At 38.7% G+C, this 24,731-nt stretch overlaps 3 protein-coding genes across 3 annotated transcripts; all 3 read right to left on the bottom strand.

Annotated features, from left to right (window-relative positions):
• Positions 1-113: 113 nt before the first annotated feature.
• Positions 114-12,254, bottom strand: htr6 (5-hydroxytryptamine (serotonin) receptor 6). Its single transcript, XM_035942949.2, has 5 exons — positions 11,835-12,254; positions 8,711-11,045; positions 7,272-8,595; positions 4,120-4,254; positions 114-760 (listed from the first exon to the last, which is right to left on the bottom strand). The coding sequence occupies exons 3-5, from the start codon at positions 8,184-8,186 to the stop codon at positions 404-406; spliced, it is 1,407 nt and encodes a 468-aa protein (XP_035798842.1). The 5' UTR covers positions 8,187-8,595; positions 8,711-11,045; positions 11,835-12,254; the 3' UTR covers positions 114-403.
• Positions 12,255-12,853: 599 nt separating this feature from the next.
• micos10 (mitochondrial contact site and cristae organizing system subunit 10) lies at positions 12,854-16,517 on the bottom strand. Its single transcript, XM_023298357.3, has 3 exons — positions 16,368-16,517; positions 13,528-13,575; positions 12,854-13,008 (listed from the first exon to the last, which is right to left on the bottom strand). The coding sequence occupies exons 1-3, from the start codon at positions 16,429-16,431 to the stop codon at positions 12,869-12,871; spliced, it is 252 nt and encodes an 83-aa protein (XP_023154125.2). The 5' UTR covers positions 16,432-16,517; the 3' UTR covers positions 12,854-12,868.
• An 820-nt stretch (positions 16,518-17,337) lies between these two features.
• On the bottom strand, positions 17,338-22,441 carry sike1 (suppressor of IKBKE 1). The gene is made up of 5 exons (XM_023298356.3): positions 22,022-22,441; positions 19,993-20,098; positions 19,772-19,914; positions 19,554-19,667; positions 17,338-18,443 (listed from the first exon to the last, which is right to left on the bottom strand). The coding sequence occupies exons 1-5, from the start codon at positions 22,178-22,180 to the stop codon at positions 18,309-18,311; spliced, it is 657 nt and encodes a 218-aa protein (XP_023154124.1). The 5' UTR covers positions 22,181-22,441; the 3' UTR covers positions 17,338-18,308.
• Between the last annotated feature and the right edge of the window lie 2,290 nt (positions 22,442-24,731).

Genomic DNA, 24,731 nt, shown 5'->3' with positions numbered 1-24,731 from the left:
GTCTTTATTTTCTTCCATTAGCTTGGTTGCTATGGATATTGTCACAGAAATTTGATTTCCATAAGGCTGGGGGCAGTGAATATGTCTCTTCAAGGCCACGCTTTTCTCTGTTCTCTTCTACTGACATGAGCATGATACACCGCTTACTAGACGTTTTAGTTACATAGTATGCTGGCACTGAAAATTGGAATTAGTCTAAAGCCTAGCTTTATATAGAAATGTGTTTGGAAGGCACATCTCGAACTGTAAAGAAACAGTTAAAGACAGAGCTAAAATGTTTATAGATATTTTTCTGTAAATGTAAAAAAAATGATTTTAATTGTGATTCTCAACTCAGTAAGTAAGGAATTGTAATGAGCCTCAGTGCTTGAATGAATGAGTCCCTGACATGTTGGCGGACCATTCAGTCCAGGGTGTCGACCTGATTGGGCAGAAGCAGAGGCAGCTCAATCCCAGCATGCTCAGCATCCAGCAAGTTGACGGCATCTGTGGCGGTGGCAGGGGGGTGGGTGGGGTCAGAGGCCAGGGGTGAGGGGGGGTTACTGACAATGTTGGGCTCTCCTGAGTTACGTAGTGAGAGGGAGAGAGCTGGCGAGGGTCTTCTGGGCGACTGCGAGGAACAGCAGGGCAAGAGCCTCCCCAGAGCTCGCTTGAAGTCCCTCATGAACAGCGGGTAGATGATGGGGTTAATAGTGCTGTTGCAGTAGCCCAGCCAGGTGGTGGCGTCAAAGAGCGCCAGGGGCACACAGTCACACACTGCCTGGAAGAACACAGTGAAAATTATTGTAGGCATTAATGCATAATTTGAGGTGGTGTGAAAATAGTCAAAAATAACTTATTGGTAAAACATAAATAGATACCTATAAATCACTCTCAATCCTACAGTTTTTTTTTCCACTTGAGCTATATTTGGCCTGTTTTAAGATTTATTTATTTGATAGGGACAGTGCACATTAATGAAAGTCTATTTAGACAGCAATAGACATAAATATGCCGAATTATAACCATGCTAATTTACATCCGTTGTCCCTAGGCAGGCTAAAAAATAACAGTGAAGCATATTACAACAGGTCACAATAAGAGCACATTACAAAAAGTACACAACGAAAACAACAGTGAAATGTAGGACAATACGTCACAATAAAAGGACATGACAAAAAGTACACAAAGAAGTTAAAGGTCAAAGATGTAGGAGTTCTGTCATTTTTGGGCAGGTTTACTGTATTTATCATGTCTGTGAAACCGAACAAAGCAACATCTAGCACAGACGAAGCTAACGCCCACCATTCACGAATTTGTAAAGACATGATCCGAAAAGACTGGCTGACGTTTGCACCAATCACAGTATGTGATTAAGAAAATAGATGAAGAAATTAGTACACAGAAATATCATCTTAAAGTTACTCAGCAGTACTTCTGGCCGCTTATTGCTGTGGACCAGTGATTTACATTACACCCTAAGGCTCACGTGTGTATATTCACACGTGCTCATAGTACATACAACCCCTTGGATTTACATTGTTCTGCTGATGGACTAAGATGGCAGGAATGTTCCAAAAGAGATTGCAAACCAGCAAACTGGATATGCATAGTGCACAATTTAAACTATTCAGCAAAGGACCTAAATACACACAATGTGAACATAACTCAACAGTGTACCTTTAATTTACAACACAATTTTGAAAAATCTCATTTATAATAAATAATTTAAGCAACTTTTAGTGCCCTTCTGCAAATGTACTCATTATTTTGCCAAAATTTACATTTGCTTATTAAAAATGATTGTCATAGTTAATTATTTCCTTCAAAAACAGTGGCAATTACTCCGCCAAGGAATGCAATGGAATTATGTGACAACCGGTGTTGTTTTGTCTGTCCGTCTGTCTGTCTGTCTGTTAGCAACATTACTCAAAAACGGACTAACACATTTGGATGACATTTTCAGGGAAGGTCAGAAATGACACAAAGACCACATGATTAAATTTTGGCAGTGATGCAGTTTATAGTCTGGATCCAGGGATATGTTAAAGATTTCTGTATCATTGCGAGATAGCGGCATGGCAACACTGTAGCTATGACAACAAGATCACATGACTGCGATCCTACTACAAATCGACCGCTACGGACAATGAATTTTTTGTAAAGATTTCATCTGTTGGAAATCATACAATGACCGAGCAGTCTTGGCAGAGGTCTGCGCTCTGAGTACTTTTCTTGTTCATTGATAAGCCAGTAAATAATTAATAAATAAATACAACCATGAAACTACACAAGCAATATTTGTTATTAGAATTTTTTTGCTAGTTTTCTCATTTACTCATTTATTTGTGTTTATTTATTGCACGTTTTTTTTCTTTAAATAATTTATTTACTTAATAGTAATTTAAGATTGCAAGCAGCTGAGTTGGGAAATAATCAACAAACCTAATTTAATTAATGATACACCTTGGACATAAATACAGGAATAAATAGATAAAAACAAAATATGCAAATAAGACTTAAAATAGTCTATTTATTGTCCATACAGTACTTTATGTATCCGCTTGGCAACGGGTACATAAACACAGATCTTGAATATATCCACTAGATTTAGAGAGCGACAGTGAAGAAGGGGGCAGCTGTTAGAGGAGAACTTCCAATATTATCAAGATGAGATGGGGAGGCAGTGGGAATTGGACAGAAAGGAGGGTGCGTTTCACACACCACATTGAGTGTGAAAAGAAAGAAGAGCGTGGACACAGTCGAGTCTCCGTTATCTGTGTTGTGCAGGGGAGAAGCGAGAGGGCACAGATGGGAGATCAAAATGACTGGATAACTGAAAGCTTGAAAAACAGGATAAGTGTCATTACCAATTTAGATTAAGCTGTTTTTTGACATTCATTTAGTCTCGCCGAGACTAATGAGTGCGTGTGTTTGGTCTATTCAAATCAAAATCAACAACCTAGAAGGAATAACAATTATAAATGGTACTTTGGTAGGCTGTTTTAGGTTTGGAATGAGTCAGCCACACAAAGCTGAAATGCCAGTCTATTTCCTCGTTAGATAGCTTGGCAAGTCTATGACGCCCAGGCCGGCCAATACAAAAATAGATCGGTATCCAAGTGTTTTTTCTCTCCTTCTTTCTTCCTTTTGCATTTATTTCACACTATTTTGTGCCCACCACACATATAAATTTGTGAGAAAGCCACTGAATCACTGCTATATGAAAGAAAGCGCTATTCCAAAAAAATGAGACTGATTTTAAAATGGTGTGAGAAATTCTTGCAAGTGTTTATGGTGAAGAAATAACAATTGCATGTGCATATATATGAAGACAAACTGGACAAGATGGATGAAGTTATTTGTCTTTTCCAGCTCATCTGATCACACATCCAAGACAATAAAAGCACACAGAGAGTGCAGTACGCCACCAAAGCTGTTCATTCCTCCAAATGGCATTGTCAGAAATGCAGCATTTTTTTAGACAATGCAGCATTTGTTTGTTAGTTACTGATGATCAGAAATCACTGCACCATAGAATGCAGCCATTTAATATAGATGCACCCACAAACAAAATGACCTTGCGCTGAGCACAAGCATGTGTTATGCATCTGTATGTTATGTACGGATACTGAATCGCATGACCTAAATATGTAGCAGGTGGCGCAAATTGATGGGACACGTAAACATTCCTACAATTTAACCAGTTGTTCCTTGTATCATATCCGATGAATGAGTCCCGATAAGTCCGCAGCGGTCGATTTGTAGTAGGATCACAATCATGTGATCGTCAGCAGGCAGATGACGTAGCGTTCACTTGTTGTCGTAGTTACAGTGACGCCATGCCGCTATCTTGTGGATCCAGACTATAAGCCACATCACTGCCAAAATCTAATCAGGTGGTCCTTGTGTCATTTCTGACCCTCCCTAAAAATTTCATCCAAATTCGTTTGTCCATTTTTGAGTAACGTTGCTCACAGACGGAAGAACAGATGGACAGATAAACATACGCCGATTGTCACATAACTCCGCCTCGTTGCTTGGCAGAGTAACAAGCCTGACGTGTTAAAATGTCACATACCATTGACCTCATTCTGTGTCATGTCTGTGCTCGAGTCAGTGTCTGGCACCTCTACTGACCTGGGCCATGTTAGTGATGAAAAAGGGGAGCCAAGCACTGAAGAAGAGTCCCAGAAGGACTCCCAGTGTCAGACTGGCCTTCAGCGCCCTCCGACCCTGCCGGTGAGCCAGACGACGCTCACTGTTCACTGAAAGCTGTGGACAGAACAGAACACTTTAATCCCAGAGCAATGAAAACCTTCTTTGGCTACAAAGGCATATTGCAGAAGCTGTTCCAGGCCTCCTTTTTGCCTGTTTGACAAATGAATTAAATCATTGTGATCCACATCGATTTATTCATGCACTGTATTTTACTTGAAGCTTTCTAGCACTTATCAGATTTATAGGTTACATAAAAGGAATTGTTCATTGCTTTGGGAAATATGTTTATTCACTTCCTTCCTGAGAATTATAGTATACAACAGAAATGAGTTTGCTCTTGTGCAATATTTCTTAAATGTGAAGTGATTCAAATTTTCATTCTCTCTCAACAATTGCATGATTTCTAAGTTGACAAGTAGAGTATTTATTCTTATGAAAAAACAAAAACAAATACTTCAGTGAAACTATTGAAAATACATGACTCAAACAGAAACTCAATGCAACAAACGTAAAACCACCTGTGATCATTGGTACACTAGACAGGAAACCTGTGATCACTAAAGCTAAACTGAGTAAATCTATTTCCAATCAGCCTAACTGGATAATCCTGGTTATAAAATGAGCTGTGAAAACCTGAACTTTCTCAGTTTTAAACCTATAGACTGTGTCTATCCGCATGTCTGCATCATGGCTCCACAAGGAAAAGAGTTGCCAGAGGAACTGAAATATCTAATTGTGACACTTAACAGAGATGGAAAAGGACAAAAGAAGATGGGTGAGCAATAAATAAATAAATAAATCTGCACAAACACAGCTGCTACAGTAATAGGGAAGTATAGACCACAACATAGTACCACTAACCAGAGCCACAGTGGCTGTCCACAAAATAGATGCCACAGACAGTGTACAGTTTAGCTGCTAAAAAAAGCAGATGGGAAAGTGCTTCAGATTTAATAAAGAGGTTATCAGTGAGAATCAGAGCTTTTGTGACAGTTCAGACTGTGTGAATGGCGTTATAAAATATCAACCTCTGTGAACAGCATTAAGGAAAAACATCTTTGCTTTGAACTTCACTAAAATACATGAGGAAAAATCTAATGAATGCTGGCAGCTCTTTCTTTGGTAGGAGGAAGATAAATTTGATTATTCCACATGGGGTGAGCATGTTTGGTGTGAACCTGGTTAGGGCTTTCACAGTGAATGCATAGTCATGACAATAAAGCATGGATGTGGTAGGGTGTGAAAGACAATTTGTACAGCACTGGTGTCCTGCATGTCATTAAAAATAAAGATGGGCATATGAAAACAAAAAAAAAGATTTCACTAATGAAATGACACTGACTTGTGCACCGAGTTCCTACTGTGGGGTACTGTATTGTTAGTGTAGTAAATATAAACTGTTGTGTATAATTTACATACCCTACTGTTCAACTTAGAAGTTACGTAATTGTTGAGAGGTAATACAATTTTTATTCATTTGACATTTAAGTGATGTTGCACAGGTGTTGCCATTCATCTATATACATGGTAAATGAGAAGATCGGTACCACTCATATACCTGTGGAATAAAGATATAGATAGATTCAGTGGCCAGTTAGCTTAGCACAGTGATTGAAAAAACTAGCCACTGGAAAAAATATCCCCTACAAGCACCTCCAAAGCTTTAACACATTATGATGAGGTGAAGGAGTACGCTTTTTAGCTGCTGGTAGGTGAAATCTGTTGTCCTTGAGACAGACAAAAAAAGAATTCCTGCAAGCAGTCTTTTTATGTGAACTAAATTTGATTGGAATTGCAATGAATTGGTCCTTCCGCTTTCATCAGATCAAAATGAAGGACAAGTATAGGCAAGTTTAGCAGTAAGTAGCAAGTAAAAGGACAGTGCACAGGTCTTCTCTCTTCTTTTCCTGTGGATATTTCCACCTACACATCTATGGAGAAGAATTGTAGGTGTACATGAGCCATCACAGTCTAGTTGTTGGGACAGAGCCTGGTTGGCAGTTTTACCTTGCATCTGGTCTTTATGCTAAGCTAAGCTAATCACTTGCCGGTTCCTGTGGCATATTGAGCATATATGACACAAGACTGGCTCTATGCAAGAAAGCAGATAGGAACATTTCTCAGTGTCAGTGTGTGTGTCCCTTGAGTACCCAGACATGGATTTTTGATGCCGTTTTAAAATAAATGTATTTTATTTTTTTCCGTTACTTTTATCTTTCACATTTCTTTTACATTTCTCAAGAATATTTATATAAGAAAAAATGTCGTGAACCCCTAACACGCCTTACAAATAGTGTTACAACTAGTGTACTTTAATTTAATTTTGTAATGGAGATCTTAAAATTCCCCAAAATGTATCAGACTGAGTTTTGGGTTAAATGTGCAGAAATGATTCAGCCATAAAAGATTTCAGTATTGGAACACGTTGGTGCACAATATAAATTAAACTGTGTGACAGTGAACAAGGTGATTTTAAAACTCCTCTAAATGGGGTCAATATGAAAGTTAAATGTTCAGGTTTAAGTGAGTTACTATATGAAAATGTGATGGACTATGTGGCTGTAGATGGGAAGAGCACATCTGACACACTGTACTTTTCTCTCCAAGATTTCTGGACAGGCCTTAAATTTTTTTCCTTTTACTGGTTCTCTACCTTTCTTTTATATTTTCTTGTGTTAAAATGTCTACAGCATTAATTTCTTCTTTACAACCATGTCCTTGCAGACAGCCAGTAAACAGTCCGTGCTGCATTCCATGTGTTGATTGAAACCTTATTCAACAACATCCCTTTAGATATAGCCTCCACCACCACAAGGTCTTTTGCCTCTCGAAAGACTTTCTTAACAATTGCCTCAGCAGTAAGGGTATAAAACCTCCATATTTCAATAGCATTTTTCAAGGTTGAGTTTTTTTATTCTTGAATAGCTTGCAAGTATGCATCTTCCTGGCCTTTAATCCTAGCCATAACCATGTTAGTTAATAAATGTAGAAATGGATTTCTACAATATAATTTTGACCAAATAGCCTGAGACATGTATGAACACTATTACTGCTTGGTCTCTCTTTCTTACCGGTACATTCTGTGACACAGGAGGCTCTTGGTGACTGCAGTCATCTCCGTCCTGCTGAGCTTGACCTACTGCGACCCCAGGCGAAGGAGGCCGGGAAGGTTCTCCAAGAGACGGATGTGGGTGGGGTGGGTGGCTCAGTGCTGCAACCCTCTTCGCCTGTCTCCGTGCTGCCAGAAGGATTCGACAGTAGGTGAAGCAAATGGCGCTGGAGGGCAAAAAAAAGGTGAGCACAGATGCCACCAGGGCAAAGGGAAGGGTGACCCGCAGACGGCACTGGAAGGAAAGGCCTCCTGATGGTGACAGCTGAAAGTAGGACTCTGGGTACAGTTTGTCGGAGAAGGTGCTGATATTACTAATGCTAACCCCAGGAAACGATGAGTGTCCACTCCTGTGGCCTAAGCTGTGCCATTTCATCTCAATGGGCAGGAAGGAGGCCATTACTGCCAACCCCCAAGCAGCTCCGACCAGGACTAATGCGCGAGGTGGTGTCATCCTCTGCTTGTAGCGCAGTGGTGAAATGATGAAGAGGTAACGGTCTAGGCTGATCACGCACAAGTTGAGGATGGACGCACTGCAGCACATGACGTCAAAGCAAAGCCAAACTGGACAAAAGGCAGGCCACAGAACCCAGGCTCCACACAGCACGTTGAGCATGGCGGGGGGCATGACCACCAACGCCACCATTAGGTCAGACAGGAACAGCGACACCAGGAAGCAGTTTGAGGTGCAGCGCAAAGAGCGATGTGCAAACACCAAAGCAATGAGCAACATGTTGCCACAGATTGTCATGAGGATGATGATGGTCAGCATGAAGGCCAACAACCAAGGGCCACTGCCAGTGATGTTCCAAGCAACGGTGGTGGGAGAGCTGCTGTTGTAGCTTCCTATGGAGCCAGACAAGTGAGAGTCAGCCATGGTGCCCAACAATCAACGAAGCGGTCCTGAAGGTTCTTCTTCAGGCTCTACTAAATGTTGCCAACCTTAATCAGTTCTTCTTCTCAGCAAAAGTTCACAAATAAAGGACATTGTTGAATAAACAGAAGCCACTGAATTGTTGCGTTGAGAAGCCATCCAAACCTGTTAAGGTTAACAGGACTGTTCTCCATGGATAAATATCTCCATCTCCCTTTGGCATGAAAACATTCAGGTGTCCTGGACTTACTTCCACTGCCACCAGTAAAATAATCCAAATCACCAACACTGCTTCACTCATCTCTCCATGCTGGAAAGCATGTCTCTGCCTCATCCACAGCTCATAGCCAGAATGAGCCATTCGATAGCTGACAGAGGGTTTCGAAGCAGCATGTCTCAATGATGACAAGCTCTGGAGGAGGGCACAGAGAGAGATAAGCTGTGACTAGCCATACAAGTGCAGTGGCGGTGAGAGGACCCACTGAAGAAGAAGAGAATAAGGATCAATTCTTAGAAACACTGCTCACCTCACAGAAGTGCATTTACTTTCGCAAGTCCTTTGCTGATTTGGAGCTTTACTGCCTTGCACAAGTCCTTTTATTCTGGAACACAGCACAGGGGAGGAAAAACCAACACAAAACTGTGCAACAGTGATTTGTTCGCAAGGCTCTGTTCACAAGTGCTCTACAGGTATCATGGTTCTTGTAAGGCTGCCTTTATATCCTTCGCTGCTGTTAATCCCCGTGTCGGCCACTCCAGCCTGCCTCGCTGCCTGAGCGCTCAGCTACTGAGAAGGAACGTGTCAAAGCATTGAGCTGTTAAAGCATAACCATGCACAATCACAGCCAAGATATGCTAATTCTACATCATAGGAACTGGTGTGGGTGGTCTTTTTCCTTGTTTGGTCATACTGAAGCATAACTATTATTATTTTTTGTATTGAATTGTAAAATATTAATGTTTTCTTAAAAACTGTATGTGTTTGAAAGGGTCTTTTTGGTATAGTATGTGTACAATTTAAAGACATAGCAAGAGTTATAAACTGTTAAAATGAATAATATTATTGATAATTTAATATCTATTGCCTGTATATTGAATGGATGTTTTGTACTTCACTCAGAAGGATGAGTCAGTGCTTTGAAACCTGTGCTTCCTCTGATTCAAGAACTTTGTTTTGAATTTGTGTGGAATTTTCCTTTGTTTGCCTTAGTTTTTCACAGTTGCTGTCGAAATCAAATACACGTTTTTAACCTCAAATCCCTTCTCACACTTTGAAGGTAGAACATTTACAACATATAACATAAGTGACTACACCCCCGTGTAATATTGTGTGCATGTGTGTGTATTACATATAGAACTAGAAGTCTTCCACTGGATTTAAATCAGGCAACATACTTGTGTGGGTCATAGTTTTCACTTTTTTTCTTGTGTGATTTTGGCAGATCATTATCATGCTGGAATATTCCTCTTCTGCCAAACTTCTGCAGTCTAAGAGTCATCTTGTCAGCCAGTATTTTGGAAAATCCAGACATTCATGGTGCATCTTTAGCATCATCTCCCCAACACCTTTTCCACTCATATCATCACACTCCCACGTTTGTGCTTCACTGTTTGGTCCATGCATTCACTATGGTAGACCTGCTACATTTTTGTGCTAAAGGGCAAGAAAGTGCTTTCTCCTTCTACACTGTCCATAGGGGACTGTTTAATGCCGTCTGAGCCGAAACTTTGATTTACACCGATGACCCTCATATTAAGCGTGAAGCACATGATCGTCTGCTTTTCGGAGCAGGATTGTGCCAATACAACACCATCCAGTTTAATCACAGGTTACTTTACAGACATGCAAATTATATAAGCATTATTACAGAAAAATCAATCCTAAATAAATATTTATTCTTTTTGGTTTCACTGTTACTGTTCAATGGCCAGTATTTGAATGTTTCCCTAAACACCAGAGATATATAAGTACATTCTGTATTTACCAAACAGCTCATAAATAGTAGATATATGCTCAGGTTTCAGAGATATTTTTCAGTGGCTCATACATTTACAAATTAACTTCCCCTATCAGAAAACAATAGAGCCACTTTACCTTGTCCCATTGTTCTCAATACAAACGTTGAGATGACATGACAACCATAATTATTCACTTCGCAGTACTTGAATACTAAATAGAATGAAACAAAAGCATTCATGGGGTGAAGTCCTGTGCACTGCAGCATTTTAATAGCCTTGGCAAATGCTAAACATAATAAGCAAAGCTCTCAATTTCCGTACCCCCTCAGAAGTGACTAATCTTCACCATCACTACACCCCTGTAATCTTCCACATCAGATCAGCCGCTGCCAGCCCTGTGACCCCCCTCACCCACACCAAGCCCACCACCTTATGGGACTGCACTTACATTGCTGCCCCCACCTTCCTCTCTGACAGATTTCATATAACCACTTCAACTCATATTTAAAACACATTTTTTAAAAATCTGCGTTAACACTTGACTCCTTGCTACTTGGAGTGTATGAAATATTTTCTAGCCGTTATAATTCATTATAAGAGATTTATTTTTTGTACTACTTAGTTCAGTGTGAATCTACACGATTTTCAGCCCTCATTAAGAATCTGTGGAACAACTAATCACTCAGCCATCACACATTTTCTGTTGTTCTGATTATTTTATTAAATAAACACAGACTGTCCTGATCAGGCACAAACAAATCATACAGAGTCATCCTAGGGAGGTTCGTCCGCAGGGAGGCAAGAATCTAACTGTGCAAATGGTGACACGCCCACAGACAAAACAAAACAAAATGATGGAAAAAATAAAAAAGACAGTCCCTTGATGACTTGCAGCTATTGCTCCTGTTGAAGAAAACAGAAACAATTTGTGTAAACTCCTGATGAACATAAACAATGACAAAGGTTTTTGGTAATCTAACCCTCTAGGGTCATTGCCACTGCTATTTTACTTGGTGCCTCAGATCTGATCTTTGTGTGTATATATATATATATATATATATATATATATATATATATATATATATATATATATATATATATATATATATATATATATATATATATATATACACCCCAAATATTATATAGCGTAACCATATGCTTTTATTCAAGTGCTAACATAACTGCACAAGGGTTTTCTAATCATCAATTAGCCTTTCAACACCATTAGCTAGCACAATGTAGCATTAGAACACAGGAATGATGGTTGCTGGAAATTGGCCTCTGTACCTCTATGTAGATACTCCATTAAAAATCAGTCATTTCCAGCTAGAATAGTCATTTACCACATTAACAATGTCTAGACTGGATTTCTAATTGATTTAATGTCATCTTCATTGGAAAAAAAGATCTTCTTTCAAAAATAAGGACCTTTCTAAGTGACCCCAAACTATTGAACAGTAGTGCATATATGTATATATAAAAGCCAGTACTGTATGATAGACCATAGCAATACACAAAAATATTAATTGTTAAAATGGCAATTGGAATTTGACTTTAGAGCATTTTATTTTTATAGTATTTCAACACAAAACCATATAAAATATGTGTTTTTCCTCTTGTTCGCAAGAGACCCCAGAGGGTTAAGTTCTATATGTGTTATATTAAGGGTCCGCAGACCTACAAACCAACCTTTTCACTTTTGTGCAGCAGATAATGTGACCTCAGGTCATTCTGGCAGTTGGCGTATGCCATGCCAAGTCCTGCCCCTGAGCCAAATGAAATCGGCCACGTGTGCCCTATAAATAAGAAACACAGTAAGGAACACAAAGAAACACATAACAGTGTGATTAAAACATACCAGAGATGGTGTGTGAAATCCTTTTCACATTTTAGCCTGTTTTCTTATTTTTTTCTGTACTTAACTTTAACGTGTATGTGTTTGTGCTTTGAGGATAGGTGGTGTTCTGTTCTCACCAGAAACTCAGCTTATAACAGTGGTTTTAGGGTTTCCACAGTGTTGGTGGTTTGCTAATTTAATTCTACAGCAATTTGGTTTAACTCTTGTTGTTTTTAAATGTGCTTTACCAATAAATTTGACCTAATACAAGTCCACTGAATGATGTATTTAGTCAGATATATATATATATATATATATATATATATATATATATATATATATATATATATATATATATACCCCAAATATTATATAGCGTAACCATATGCTTTTATTCAAGTGCTAACATAATTGCACAAGGGTTTTCTAATCATCAATTAGCCTTTCAACACCATTAGCTAACACAATGTAGCATTAGAACACAGGAGTAATGGTTGCTGGAAATTGGCCTCTGTACCTCTATGTAGATATTCCATTAAAAATCAGTCATTTCCAGCTAGAATAGTCATTTACCACATTAACAATGTCTAGACTGCATTTCTAATTCATTTAATGTCATCTTCATTGGAAAAAAAGATCTTCTTTCAAAAATAAGGACCTTTCTAAGTGACCCCAAACTATTGAACAGTAGTGCATATATGTATATATAAAAGCCAGTACTGTATGATAGACCATAGCAATACACAAAAATATTAATTGTTAAAATGGCAATTGGAATTTGACTTTAGAGCATTTTATTTTTATAATATTTCAACACAAAACCATATAAAATATGTGTTTTTCCTCTTGTTCGCAAGAGACCCCAGAGGGATAAGTTCTAAATGTGTTATATTAAGGGTCCGCAGACCCACAAACCAACCTTTTCACTTTTGTGCAGCAGATAATGTGACCTCAGGTCATTCTGGCAGTTGGCGTATGCCATGCCAAGTCCTGCCCCTGAGCCAAATGAAATCGGCCACGTGTGCCCTATAAATAAGAAACACAGTAAGGAACACAAAGAAACACATAACAGTGTGATTAAAACATATCAGAGATGGTGTGTGAAATCCTTTTCACATTTTAGCCTGTTTTCTTATTTTTTTCTGTACTTAACTTTAACGTGTATGTGTTTGTGCTTTGAGGATAGGTGGTGTTCTGTTCTCACCAGAAACTCAGCTTATAACAGTGGTTTTAGGGTTTCCACAGTGTTGGTGGTTTGCTAATTTAATTCTACAGCAATTTGGTTTAACTCTTGTTGTTTTTAAATGTGCTTTACCAATAAATTTGACCTAATACAAGTCCACTGAATGATGTATTTAGTCAGAAAAGACAAGTGACTGTGGAAAAAACAGCACCTTTGGTAGCAGTAGAGGACAACTCCTACATGTATGTGCTGCAGCAGCTACAGCAGATGCTTAGGTAGCTCTGCTCCCCCTCTGAAGGACCTCTGAGCTAAATGAAAGGTTCAAGAGGCAGGACAGCTACAAATCCATTAAGACTACTTACGTTTGAAGAACAGAACAGAGAACACAATTCCTAAGCCCAGCCCGGTACCTGAAAAACACAGAGAAAAATATAAACAGCTACAGATTGACACACATGATACTAACATATACAGCTATGGTGCTATCCTTATGTATTGTGTGCATATGCTGTCTTATACTGCCTATAGCATACATACAACTAGATTATATATTTTACATAGGCTTTTTGTTGCTTTGTTTTTAGTATCATGTATTAGATATGGCAATAGATTGTTTTCTATATATTATGCTGGGAAGCCTAGTACTTTCCCAGGTGTCAATGTCAATACAACCAACTCAAACATCGGGCAACTGAAGGTGCTTTGCTTGAAAAGAAATGACTACACTTCTGTGTAATATCCATTAAATGTCAAATGATTCAAAATTATATCAGTATCTGCATTACTTCTAAGGTGAAAAGTAGAGTATTTACACTTTTGTAAAAAACTCTAAACTGACAGATTAAATTTACTATATTAACAATCCAGGCTACACAGTCGCAACTCAATGCAACAAAAGTCAGTCCACCTGTCATTAAAGAAGTTCAAACCTTTGTTTTTTTATAATACTGTGTATGTCCACCTTTGTATTTGATGAGAGATATATGTTGATTCTTTATGGGTTCATGCACTGTCTGAGCTGTCACCGAAACTCTAATTTTATTGGTACCCCTGTGCCAAGTCTGGAGCACTGGAATCTGGTTTTCAAAGCTAGATTGTGCTGGCAGTGCAGTGGAGTTATTTTTGGAAGACCCGTTGCTTCAATTAGTGGTACTATGCCACACAACTAACCCTTAAACTAAGTAAAGATGAGAATGGAATAATTCTATTTGTCAGCAAAGAAGGAAAGCTGTGCTCAGTGCTTACTCTGAGTTCAGGGTATTAAAAACTAACAGCCACATCAAGAATCTTGTTGTGACCATTGATGAGGATCTAAATTTCAGCAGCCACATCAAAGATGTACATAAATCCCAATTCTGGGATCTTAAAAACATAGCCAGTCCGATAAACTTTGTGTGAAAAAACTCATTCATGCTTTAATTACCCATAGAATGGATCACTGTAATGCTCCTTACCGGCCTCTCTAGTAAGACCAAAATGTTGCTGCCAGAATACTGACAGTAATCAAGAAGAGGGAACACATTAATCGGACTCTTAGATTCCTGCACTGGCTTTAGTTTCAGGCCCTATTTATGGGCTATAAGTCTCTGAATGGTTTTACACTGCTTTTAATGAATCAGTTAAATTCTGGTCTAAGCTGGTCGTGCTTTAGTTAAATGTGTCTGCACTGTTATTCAGCTCATTTTAATTCATATTTCCACTTATTTGGAAACTTGATCTTTTGTCTTTTTCCAGCAGCTTTAATTAATAATTAATTATTCCATAATTTTTTGTGTACTTTTCACATTTTGTCACTGCAGCATTTTGATTTATCTAATCAATTGTATTTTATCTTTTACACGTTTTCATTTTTTGCCTTTTAATGTAAAGTCCAAAGTAACTTGTGTGTATAAGGTTCTACATGTCTCCTCTAACTCCAGTTTACTGCTCTGTGTTCCACTGATCATTTTCCATTTCTGTCAGGTTTTTACCATGTGGAGCCATGATGCAAACATAGATAAACACAGTCCATAAAATTGAGAAAGTTCACAATAACCATTTTCATACAGCGAAATTAAATGAAAATGAAATGTGTACTCACTTTAGTTTCCATCATCATGTGGTTTCAAATTTGTGCCAGTAATCACTGATTGAGTTTCTAGTTGGAGCCTGTATTTTCAAAATAGTCCTCAGAGTATTTGTGATTATTCATTAAAGGAAATATTCTGCTGAGAGATAACTACGGTTTTAAATTATTAAAAACTGAAGTGATAGTGCACAGGGGTGTACTAGCCACCAAGTACTGTACACAACTATGACTTAAAGACCCACTTATTTTCAATAATAACAGTAAGTCTGTAAGCTACAGTTCACTTCAGTGCAAAACTGTTGTGAATTATTTAGTTTAAATGCTAAAAATCATACATATATACAGTTAAAAGATTTATTCATTCATATGTTAACTATAAGAGGAATGATTTTATTTTGGTAAAGTTATGTGAATGCGATAACAGGAAGTGCATATATTTCATGTACTTTTATGTTGAAGTGAATGAGAAGTAATGATTCTGCAAAAAGGTATGAGTTCCTGAAAGTCATGTTGGAGTGTTCCTCTAACTACAGCATTTAATGTTCAGTAAAATGCTCAGAGTCCTGAAAGGAGTCTCTCTGGATTAATTTAAGAAGCTTCTGCTTCGCAACAGTAATGCAACTTTACCTGGCGCCATTTCTAGTTAGCTGTATTCATCCTGGAAATGTGGCATAAGCCGAGATAATTAACAGTTTACATGACATTTAAACATATGTCTTATGCTAAACTCTGCCGAAGTCAAGAGTGAGCTCCTGAAACGTGTACGTTCATATCAGAGCAAATATGTGCCAGTAAATTAGCAAAGAAGCATCCAGTCAACAGTTTGTGGATGGCTTTTCCTCTTCTGTCTGAGCACTAAATTATGGAGGAAATTATGAGGACCGTTAAGGCAGGAATATGGAGAGCTGCTCACTTTAATGGAACTACAAAATTCACCCTAACGAGTCTAGATTTAATGAGAAGTAATAAGTCATGAGTATAAGACATTCAGTTGTCCTTTACAAGCCCGTATGGCTACCCAGTTAGCTTCTCGTCCCAATGACGGCTGCGGACTACAGTACAACTGCTGCTGGTTCTGCCTTGATTCTGTTCCGTGACAGTGCCGGTACACGCAGAAGACTCCGGGATATTTACCGAGTTTTATGGCACCGTCTGCCAGGCATCGGTCCACCTTTTTCCCCAGCTGCTTCTCAGACATGCTGAATGTTAGCTTGACTCGGACTAGAAGTGTCAAATGAACGCTGCTTTAAGTGCTGTCGGAAATTTAGACAATTACAATTTGAAAGCAGAAAGCACGACAGAGTGACCGAGGTCAGAAGGTCTTATGATGCCAAATTTTAGTTTTAAAACTGGTATTTCATCAGCTTTGTGATAAAGATTCGCTGCATGTACATAAAGAAATCTAGAACACATAAAAGCTTTTTAATACTACGTCCCTGAATGCAGCATCGTAAACTCCAGCAAACCTCGCGATGAGTTACACCCTAAACACCTTAATATCGCCTCCCTGCGGCGAACCTTGGAATAGGCCAAATAGGGCTGCAGCTTACTGTCACAGCAGACTTCCTGACTTCACACAGCCACAGTCTGGATACTGGGGAAGCATATACTGGTGAAATGTTTGGGGTCACCCAGGCAATTTCATGCTTTCCTTGAAAACTCACACTTTTATTCATGTGTTAACATAACTGCACAAGGGTTTTCTAATCATCAATTAGCCTTTCAACACCATTATCTAACACAATATAGCATTAAAACACAGGAGTGATGGTTGCTGGAAATGTTCCTCTGGAACCCTATATAGATATTCCATTAGAAATCAGCCGCTTCCAGCTAGAATAGTCATTTACCACATAAATAATATCTAGACTGTATTTCTGATTTATTTAATGTTCTTTTCATTGAAAAAAAAAACTGCTTTTCTTTCAAAAATAATGGCATTTCTCAGTGACCCCAAACTTTTGAATGGTAATGTAGTTCCAATAAGTAGCTGTGACAGTGAACCAGCAGAACCTCCTGAGTGGGCTGCAGCCACCATTAACCCACACGTGCTTTTACCCGTTGTATTCACCTCGATTCATAGATCACTCAATGCATGCATTCATACAGATGCACAATTTTGTATTGCAAAGTTTCTGAATGAAATTTCATTTGACACAAATCAGTACACTGTTTGAAGTCATTACAGCATGTTAACCTTATTAACACTGATTACCTGAGATGACAATATATAGTTTCTGACAACATACAGTGCAAAATGTGGGATTTATCACACAAAAAGTTGCCATGTTTTGAAATTATTACCACTAACAAACATGTGCCATCGGCTGGTGCACATTACGCTGCATCTGAAACTTACAAAACTGGTGTTGAACACACAGAATCAAGATACCAAACATGAAAATCATGTTATATATTGGGGACTGACAAATGTATCAAATTCATAAAATGACAATCACATACAAAGATTCCACTGTCACTCCTCAGGAGGAAAACAGTGTGAAACTACCAAAAGTCCTCTTCTTGGCAGCAAGCACAGCTTCTCACATGGTGTGAACTACAAGTTGGCTTCTCAATAGATTTCAAGTGAACTCATAAGAAGGGTGGTTGTAAGGGTTTTACTCGTTGTGCCTGTGTTTTAACAGCAAAGGGGTACCAAAGAGGTAGAAACTGTGTCCTTGAAGAGAAAATGTATCTTTGGAAGATAAAAGAAATCCCCTCTGCCTTTCCTGCCTTTAAGCCGGTAGATGTGTATGTCTGAAATATGTCACTGACAACCAAGACCCCTTATTTAAAGTCATAGTTTATGTGGAATTCACTTCAACACGACTACAGTGATCATACACTTACTGTACATGTGAATACTTAAAATAGCTATCATCCGGTAAATGCTTCTGATAGTCTCAACGTTGTGATGAAGTGACCTTCACGATAAAAAAGGAAGCTGTTTGACAGCATTCCATCTATGTAAAAGTAATCTGGTGGTGAGCACAGGTGAGGACGACATCAACCCTCTCTCCTTGTCCTGATGGACTTCTTGTTGCCCCAACTAAATTCACACTGAGGGTGTTGTGATCACTCATGGGACTCCAGCTGAAGAGACTGTTCTTGTTCTTGTGCTGCTGCTGCTGGCTGGCTGGTTTCTTCTCTTGCTATCTTCACTGATCCCTTGCTGATGTCCAGGAGGTCTCGCAGCTCCTTGTTCTCAATCTAAATGACACAGATTAACCACACACTTAGAGAATACATGTCCAAAGGATAGAGTTCAATGCCAGTTTATCCAAAATACCTATTATCACATATTTTCTGACCTTAAGCAATACATGTAGTTTGGTTTAAGTAGGCCAGATGGGTGTAGGACAAAGCAAGATTAATGTATTAGCGAGGTATGTTGAGCCACGACTCTCCTTTAACCTGCTGGATCACCATGGCATCTGATGCTGCACAGCAAAGATTCTGTTCAGTGTTTGGGATTCACATCAGTTGTAATAAGCACCACATTTTCATTAGTTATTTTCCTGACCATATTCTCTCTGAATGATATAGATTCTAAGCTGAGGGAACACATTATACAAACTTTGAAGACTTGATCAACCTTCATTGCTGCAGAACAGCTTTAAGTTGTTACCCCATTTCTTGTTCCCTGAAAAAGGCCTATATGTCTTATTTTGAAATGTACATTATATTTCAGTTTTTGGGCAACCTTACCTTTTTTTAACCTCTGGCAGTTCACCACTTACCTTTGTACAATTTCAAGCTATTCATTGGACTTGAACTACTTGAATTTCAATTAAAAAATTGGAAAAACTGGAGCATTCTAAAACTTTTGACCAGTAGTGCGTGTGTGTGTGTGTGTGTATATTCTGTGTGTGTGTATATATATATATATATATATATATATATATATATATATATATATATATATATATATATATATATATATATATATATATATATATATATATTATGCAGTATGTCAGTGTGACCCTAATGTTGGCTGTATTCCATTTAGATAATTAAAGGAGTTAATTCACAAGCTGTGACTGCAACAAAGGCTGCTTTGCACTGGACGTATTTGTGATTATAACTGCACTAATGGGATGACATAGGTGTCAGTGTAATTGTCGCTGTGCTTTGGCTGGGATGTCGCCACCACGGGGAGTTTTTAATGAGTGTAACGCTAAGCATAGACGGCGGTTGTCCTGTCATGGTTGTGCTGGCTTAATATCTAGGTTCTACATGAAAAAAATCTGGTTTGTTTCAGACTGCTATTTGGAGACATACTTCATCTACAGTTGTTCCTGCTCGCGCTGTGCTTACCTCTAGTTGGGCGAGCCTCTCTCGTATAGAGCAGTAGTGCTGATCATCCACCTGCACGGCCCGTCTCATCACCTGACCCATCTCACATATCCGTTCCACCTGGGTCTGCACCTCCTGGAGAAGAGTCACACAGCAAGACAATGTACAAAAGCAAGGCCTCTGCAACCATAACCTATCAATGACTGAGCATTTAAATAATGCAAAAAAAGCCAGTGTACTTTTGCGTGGTCCTCGTGGAGGCTCAGCACAGGTTTAGTGTCCAGCTCCTTCTTTGCCATCATCAGCTGTAGCATCTGCTTGCGGTACCGACCCATGATCAGCTCTAGTGCATACTGGTGTTCTTCAAGAGACAACCATAGTTCTGCAGAGAAAGTCGTGAGGCGGGTGAGAACAGATGTAAAACACCAGCCACACAATAGGCAAAGTCGTGTCTGTTTACCTTTATTTTCCTGCTGTAGTTCCTTGATTTGAGTGTTTTCCTGAGTCAGAAGGACATGAGGCTTGTACTTCGTGAGCTCCTGAATCTCAGAACTGTCTTCAATGTGCTGAGAGGAGAAAGAGATAAACAGCAGTTGAGAGTGAGAGATAAACAATAGAAAACAAAACACTTTTCCAGAACTGAGGGTTATGCCAAGGCCTGTCGGACCACCTCTCTGGATCAGCCAAGACCACTGCTCCTCTGTATACCTGCATACGCCAATTACATCCATTTGTAACTGTGTTCAGCATTGGCATCATTCGGACTGACTGTCCAAGAATACAGCTTCAAATATTTTCTGAATAGCCCCAAAGAGTTTTTGTTTTTGCCATGAGAAACAGTCAGATCTCCCAAAATCAGCTTATAATAATATCCTCTGGAACAATACAAATAAAAGCCATTGCAATAAATGAGATCATCATCAATAACACCTACTTTTCAAGAAGGAACTCATAGCTATATTTTATATAACTTCAGTGATGCCAGTGTGTGCATCAGAACCACAGCTAAGTTTCTTCTTATCACCTCCAGGCAGCAGGTAAGTTCCGATTATTATCGCTTATGTATTTGTTGTTGATTGTGTTGTGGGATATTGCAAGTGAACTTTCTCTCCACATCAGCACCTGCATCTCTTCTTCTGGACTGTTTAAGGGGCCATTCAGCCAAGACACTATTTAATAAAATTGTTATAAAAAATTTCAATGAGTATTAAAAACTTCTAAGAGCTAAAGGATCCAGAATTGGAGGACATTTTACATCCCACCCATCAAATTTCAAAATATGTTGTGTAAATGTACTTGTCCTGAGACCAAATCTAAAAAAAAAAAAAAAAAAAAAAAAACCAACATGAGAAAAGAATGAAATGTTTTTTAAAAAATACTAAATAAGTCTGGAGTTCCCCCTAAAATGTAGTTTTTCTCTTGTCCTGTCTCCCTGATGAGCAAATTGAATCTCAAATAAAACAGTTAAAATGAAATTTAAATCTTCTGTTATTGGTATCATTTTTTTTCATTGATTTCTCTTGTAATTGTGGGAACATTTTTTGAATCAACATAATATTTTAAATAATAATTATTATGCATGGAATGTGTGTCCTACAAAATGCGCACAACCCTGTTAGCATAACCTTTTTAGCTGGTAGAAGAAGAAGAAAACAGTGAATCACATCATATGCTGGAATTAACATCATCAAACAGTTTTCCGAAAGAATGGGTAGAGCAAAGCTATGGCCTCTCTTCTATTTTTCACATTTTCATAACATTGTCAGCCTTGATTGAATGTCTCACTCTACCTCATGCAACCCTGTTATGCATATGATCAGTAAAGACCAATTCTTTCTACTTCTTTACATCAGTGAGTTTTTCCTCTTCGTCAGCAGTAACAGCTAGATAAATAAATTACCGTTCAAAAGTTTGGGGTCACCCAGACAAGTCATGTTTGCCATGAAAACTCACGCTTTTACTCACGTGCTAACATAATTGCACAATTGTTTACTAATCATCAATTAGCCTAGTGTAGCTAACTTCTACTCCTGAGAAAAAGCTAACACTAGCATGGAATAGCAACCCTGCTACTGTGATTAGGGTTAGCAAACAATAAATAAAACATGGAATAAAAATGGCACCAATGATGTGTAAGCTGAGCCAATCAAGCCTTTGATAGTTTATTACATATTATTGATGAATATGTAGCAGAATATAGTAAAAGAGAAGGTTTATTTTTCACAAATACTGAAGCCCAAAGTCCTCCAATTCGGTAATGACCCAAAGGTTGACAGCTCTGGTGCAGCTCAGCGGTTTCCAGTGTGCGCCTTTAAATATGAGCATATCTCTAAATCTTAAGAAACACTGACCCCAAAGCACACAGCAAAGTGATATTAATGTGAAACATGGGACAAGCATGAGAAGAACTTTTCCCAGAGTACAGTCATACATTTTATGAATATTCTCTCCTGTAATAACTGGAACATGGTGCCCCGGTTGGTCCTCACCTTGTCTGGAAGAGCATTTCCCACCTCTCTCATACTGTGCACTCTGTGGCTCAGGGCCCCGGACTGCTCGATCAGCCCCTCGGCGGCCGTGTCGTGCTCCTTCAGCCGCTCCAGAAGAGTCCGAGCATCGCCCAGCACTTTCTCCAGAGTGCAGGCCATTGACTGGAAACCGACAGCTCCTCTGTTAATCGTAAAGGAGCCGCTCTCAACCAGGTCAAACAGTGGTAGCTTAGCCACAGAGCCGTAGTTAGCCGCGGCAGCTCTTACAGCGACGTCTGCATACTGTTATGGGACTTTAGTAGTATTTTGTCAGTAGACGGAATAAGTAACGTGTACGCAAATAAAAACATTAGCACTATTTGTTGTCGTCAAGTCGTTTCCGCGTAAAACAAAACGACTCCTTCGTTTACTTCGGTGGTGTGTAATGGCGGTTAGCACATATAGAATTAGCGCCCCCAGCTGGTGTGGATCCTGCGGCTAGTGATGGTCCTCTGATAGCCGAGGCTTCGACACATGCGCTGTAGCTCATGAAGCAAACGTATCGAGCCACTGTGCCGAGGCGTGGTTTGGTCACGTGACTCGTGACGTTTGAATCACTTCAGTGACGTTTGAAGCACTCAACTGCTTCGAATCACCTGATTGGTTCGGTTTGTTATGTGAATCACTCAGCGGGATCGAGTGTTCCGGGATAGGAGATCCCGAGTGTTGTTCATTTGAATTGTTTTTCACAGAATAGATTGTTTTTTTTGCTGTTGTTTTTGCTTTGAGAGTTAGTAGTATGTCAGATTTCGTATTTCGTAGAGAATAGATAGATAGATAGATAGATTATATATATATATATATATATATATATATATATATATATATATATATATATATATATATATATATATATATATATATATATATATATATATATATATATATATATATATATATATATATATATATATATATATATATATATTCCCAACTCACCACCCCCATGCCACAACACCTGGCACAGAACCTTGTCAGGTGCTTAGCTGACAGACTACAAACCAGAGAAAAGAACAGTTCACTGACTGTTGCTACACTTGTGGCTCTGCAGTTCAAAACTTTTGGATTCACCAATCAGAGTGGCAGCCAGTGTGAAAGAACGTTTAATAACAGAATGCACAACAATTAACATAAAGAATACCAAGCAGCAGTCATCTACCTCACAAGCACCACCACAGCCTCGTCCTCCACCACCAGCAGCACCTTCCACAGGTATTCTTTTTCTCTTCTGAATAGGGAATGACTGACATTTCTGGTGATGATGATGATGATCTTCAATATTTTTCAGTTCAACTGTGGAGCCTATTAGACGAAGACGCAAGTAGAGCCTGGCAAATGCAATTGTAGAAAGAATGGCAGACCCACTGGCTTACTGGGCAACCCACAAAACCGTTTACCCAAACTTGTACAATGGAGCCAAACATTTCCTGTGTACCTCAGCCTCATCTGTGCCGTGTGAACAGGTTTTTTTTTCTAAGGCTGGGGAGATAGTGAGTAAAAGAAGGAACTGCTTGAGTCCCAAACAATGTTCCCTGTAATTTTTCATGAGTCTGAGCAAACACACAAACTCCCTGAGCGTCCCTTGGACCACTGTGACCAACATCAGACGTGTGCACTGTGGTCACACCAGCATCACATCCATTCAAGTTACATGGTTCATTAAAAGAATCAAATTACAGCATTTACATTTCTGTTAAAACACTTTGTCAACAGGAGCCAGTTGAAGGCTGCAGTGATTTTAGTGACACTACAATGTATAAGAGTGAAGTTATTGAATATTTGTCTCTCTTTACTGTTGCAGCGGTTTTGCAAATTGCAGACGGACCCTGTTCACTCCATAGACACCAATGTTATTCCTGTAGCTTGAAAGACAGCTACTTTTGATAAAACTGGGCTTGTAGCACATTGTCTGCCTTGCAACAATGGGAAAGAGGCACCGTTTATGTTTTGACAACCTATATCTAATGAGTTATTGATGCTGGAAGCCCGAATCTGTGAATATCTTTCCAACTTTACTGAACTTGGGGCCACTACCACCTAAGGAGTGATATATTTAATTTTGAAAAAAGCATTTAGCCATACTTAAAGCTTTAAGTGCTTTATTAACACGGAACTAAAAATATTGTATTGTTTTATTATCACAGGTTCTGTCTGAAAAGAGGCGGCATCATTTTAAACAGTGAAATCAAACTAACAAAATGTAATGACCAACCAGTGTGCAATACTGGATTCTGCAAAAACATAAACTTTTTTAAAAATCTAAATCTTATCTTAACACAGTTAATGTATTAACTTATTTTTGTGTGTATGCATGTATTTATTGATTTATTTAGTACTGTTAACATATCAGAGTTCTGAGTGAATTTTTCTTAAGATAGGCAAAGGCCATTTATTGATTACATATAGGCTCTTAAATGTTTATTAAAAACTGAAAAGCATTAAAAAAAAAACAACTTAGCCATTTATTGAGTCACTAAAATACTGTAGAGTACAGACCACATCAGCATGATTATAAGCATCCTCTGGTAAATGAACAACCAGATACTGATGTCTCTCACCATATGGACTTCAGGAGATGACTGGGGGATGATAAACTGTGACCTACTGGTTGGGTTCTCTCTGTTCTCATGTTTCTTACATGTTTGTCCCCTGACAGCCGGGTCCTAATGTT

This window comes from Amphiprion ocellaris, chromosome 8 (assembly GCF_022539595.1).
Source record: "Amphiprion ocellaris isolate individual 3 ecotype Okinawa chromosome 8, ASM2253959v1, whole genome shotgun sequence".
NCBI lineage: Eukaryota > Metazoa > Chordata > Actinopteri > Pomacentridae > Amphiprion > Amphiprion ocellaris.
Note: the sequence above shows the minus strand (reverse complement) of the source record. Positions and strands in the feature narration are given on the sequence as shown.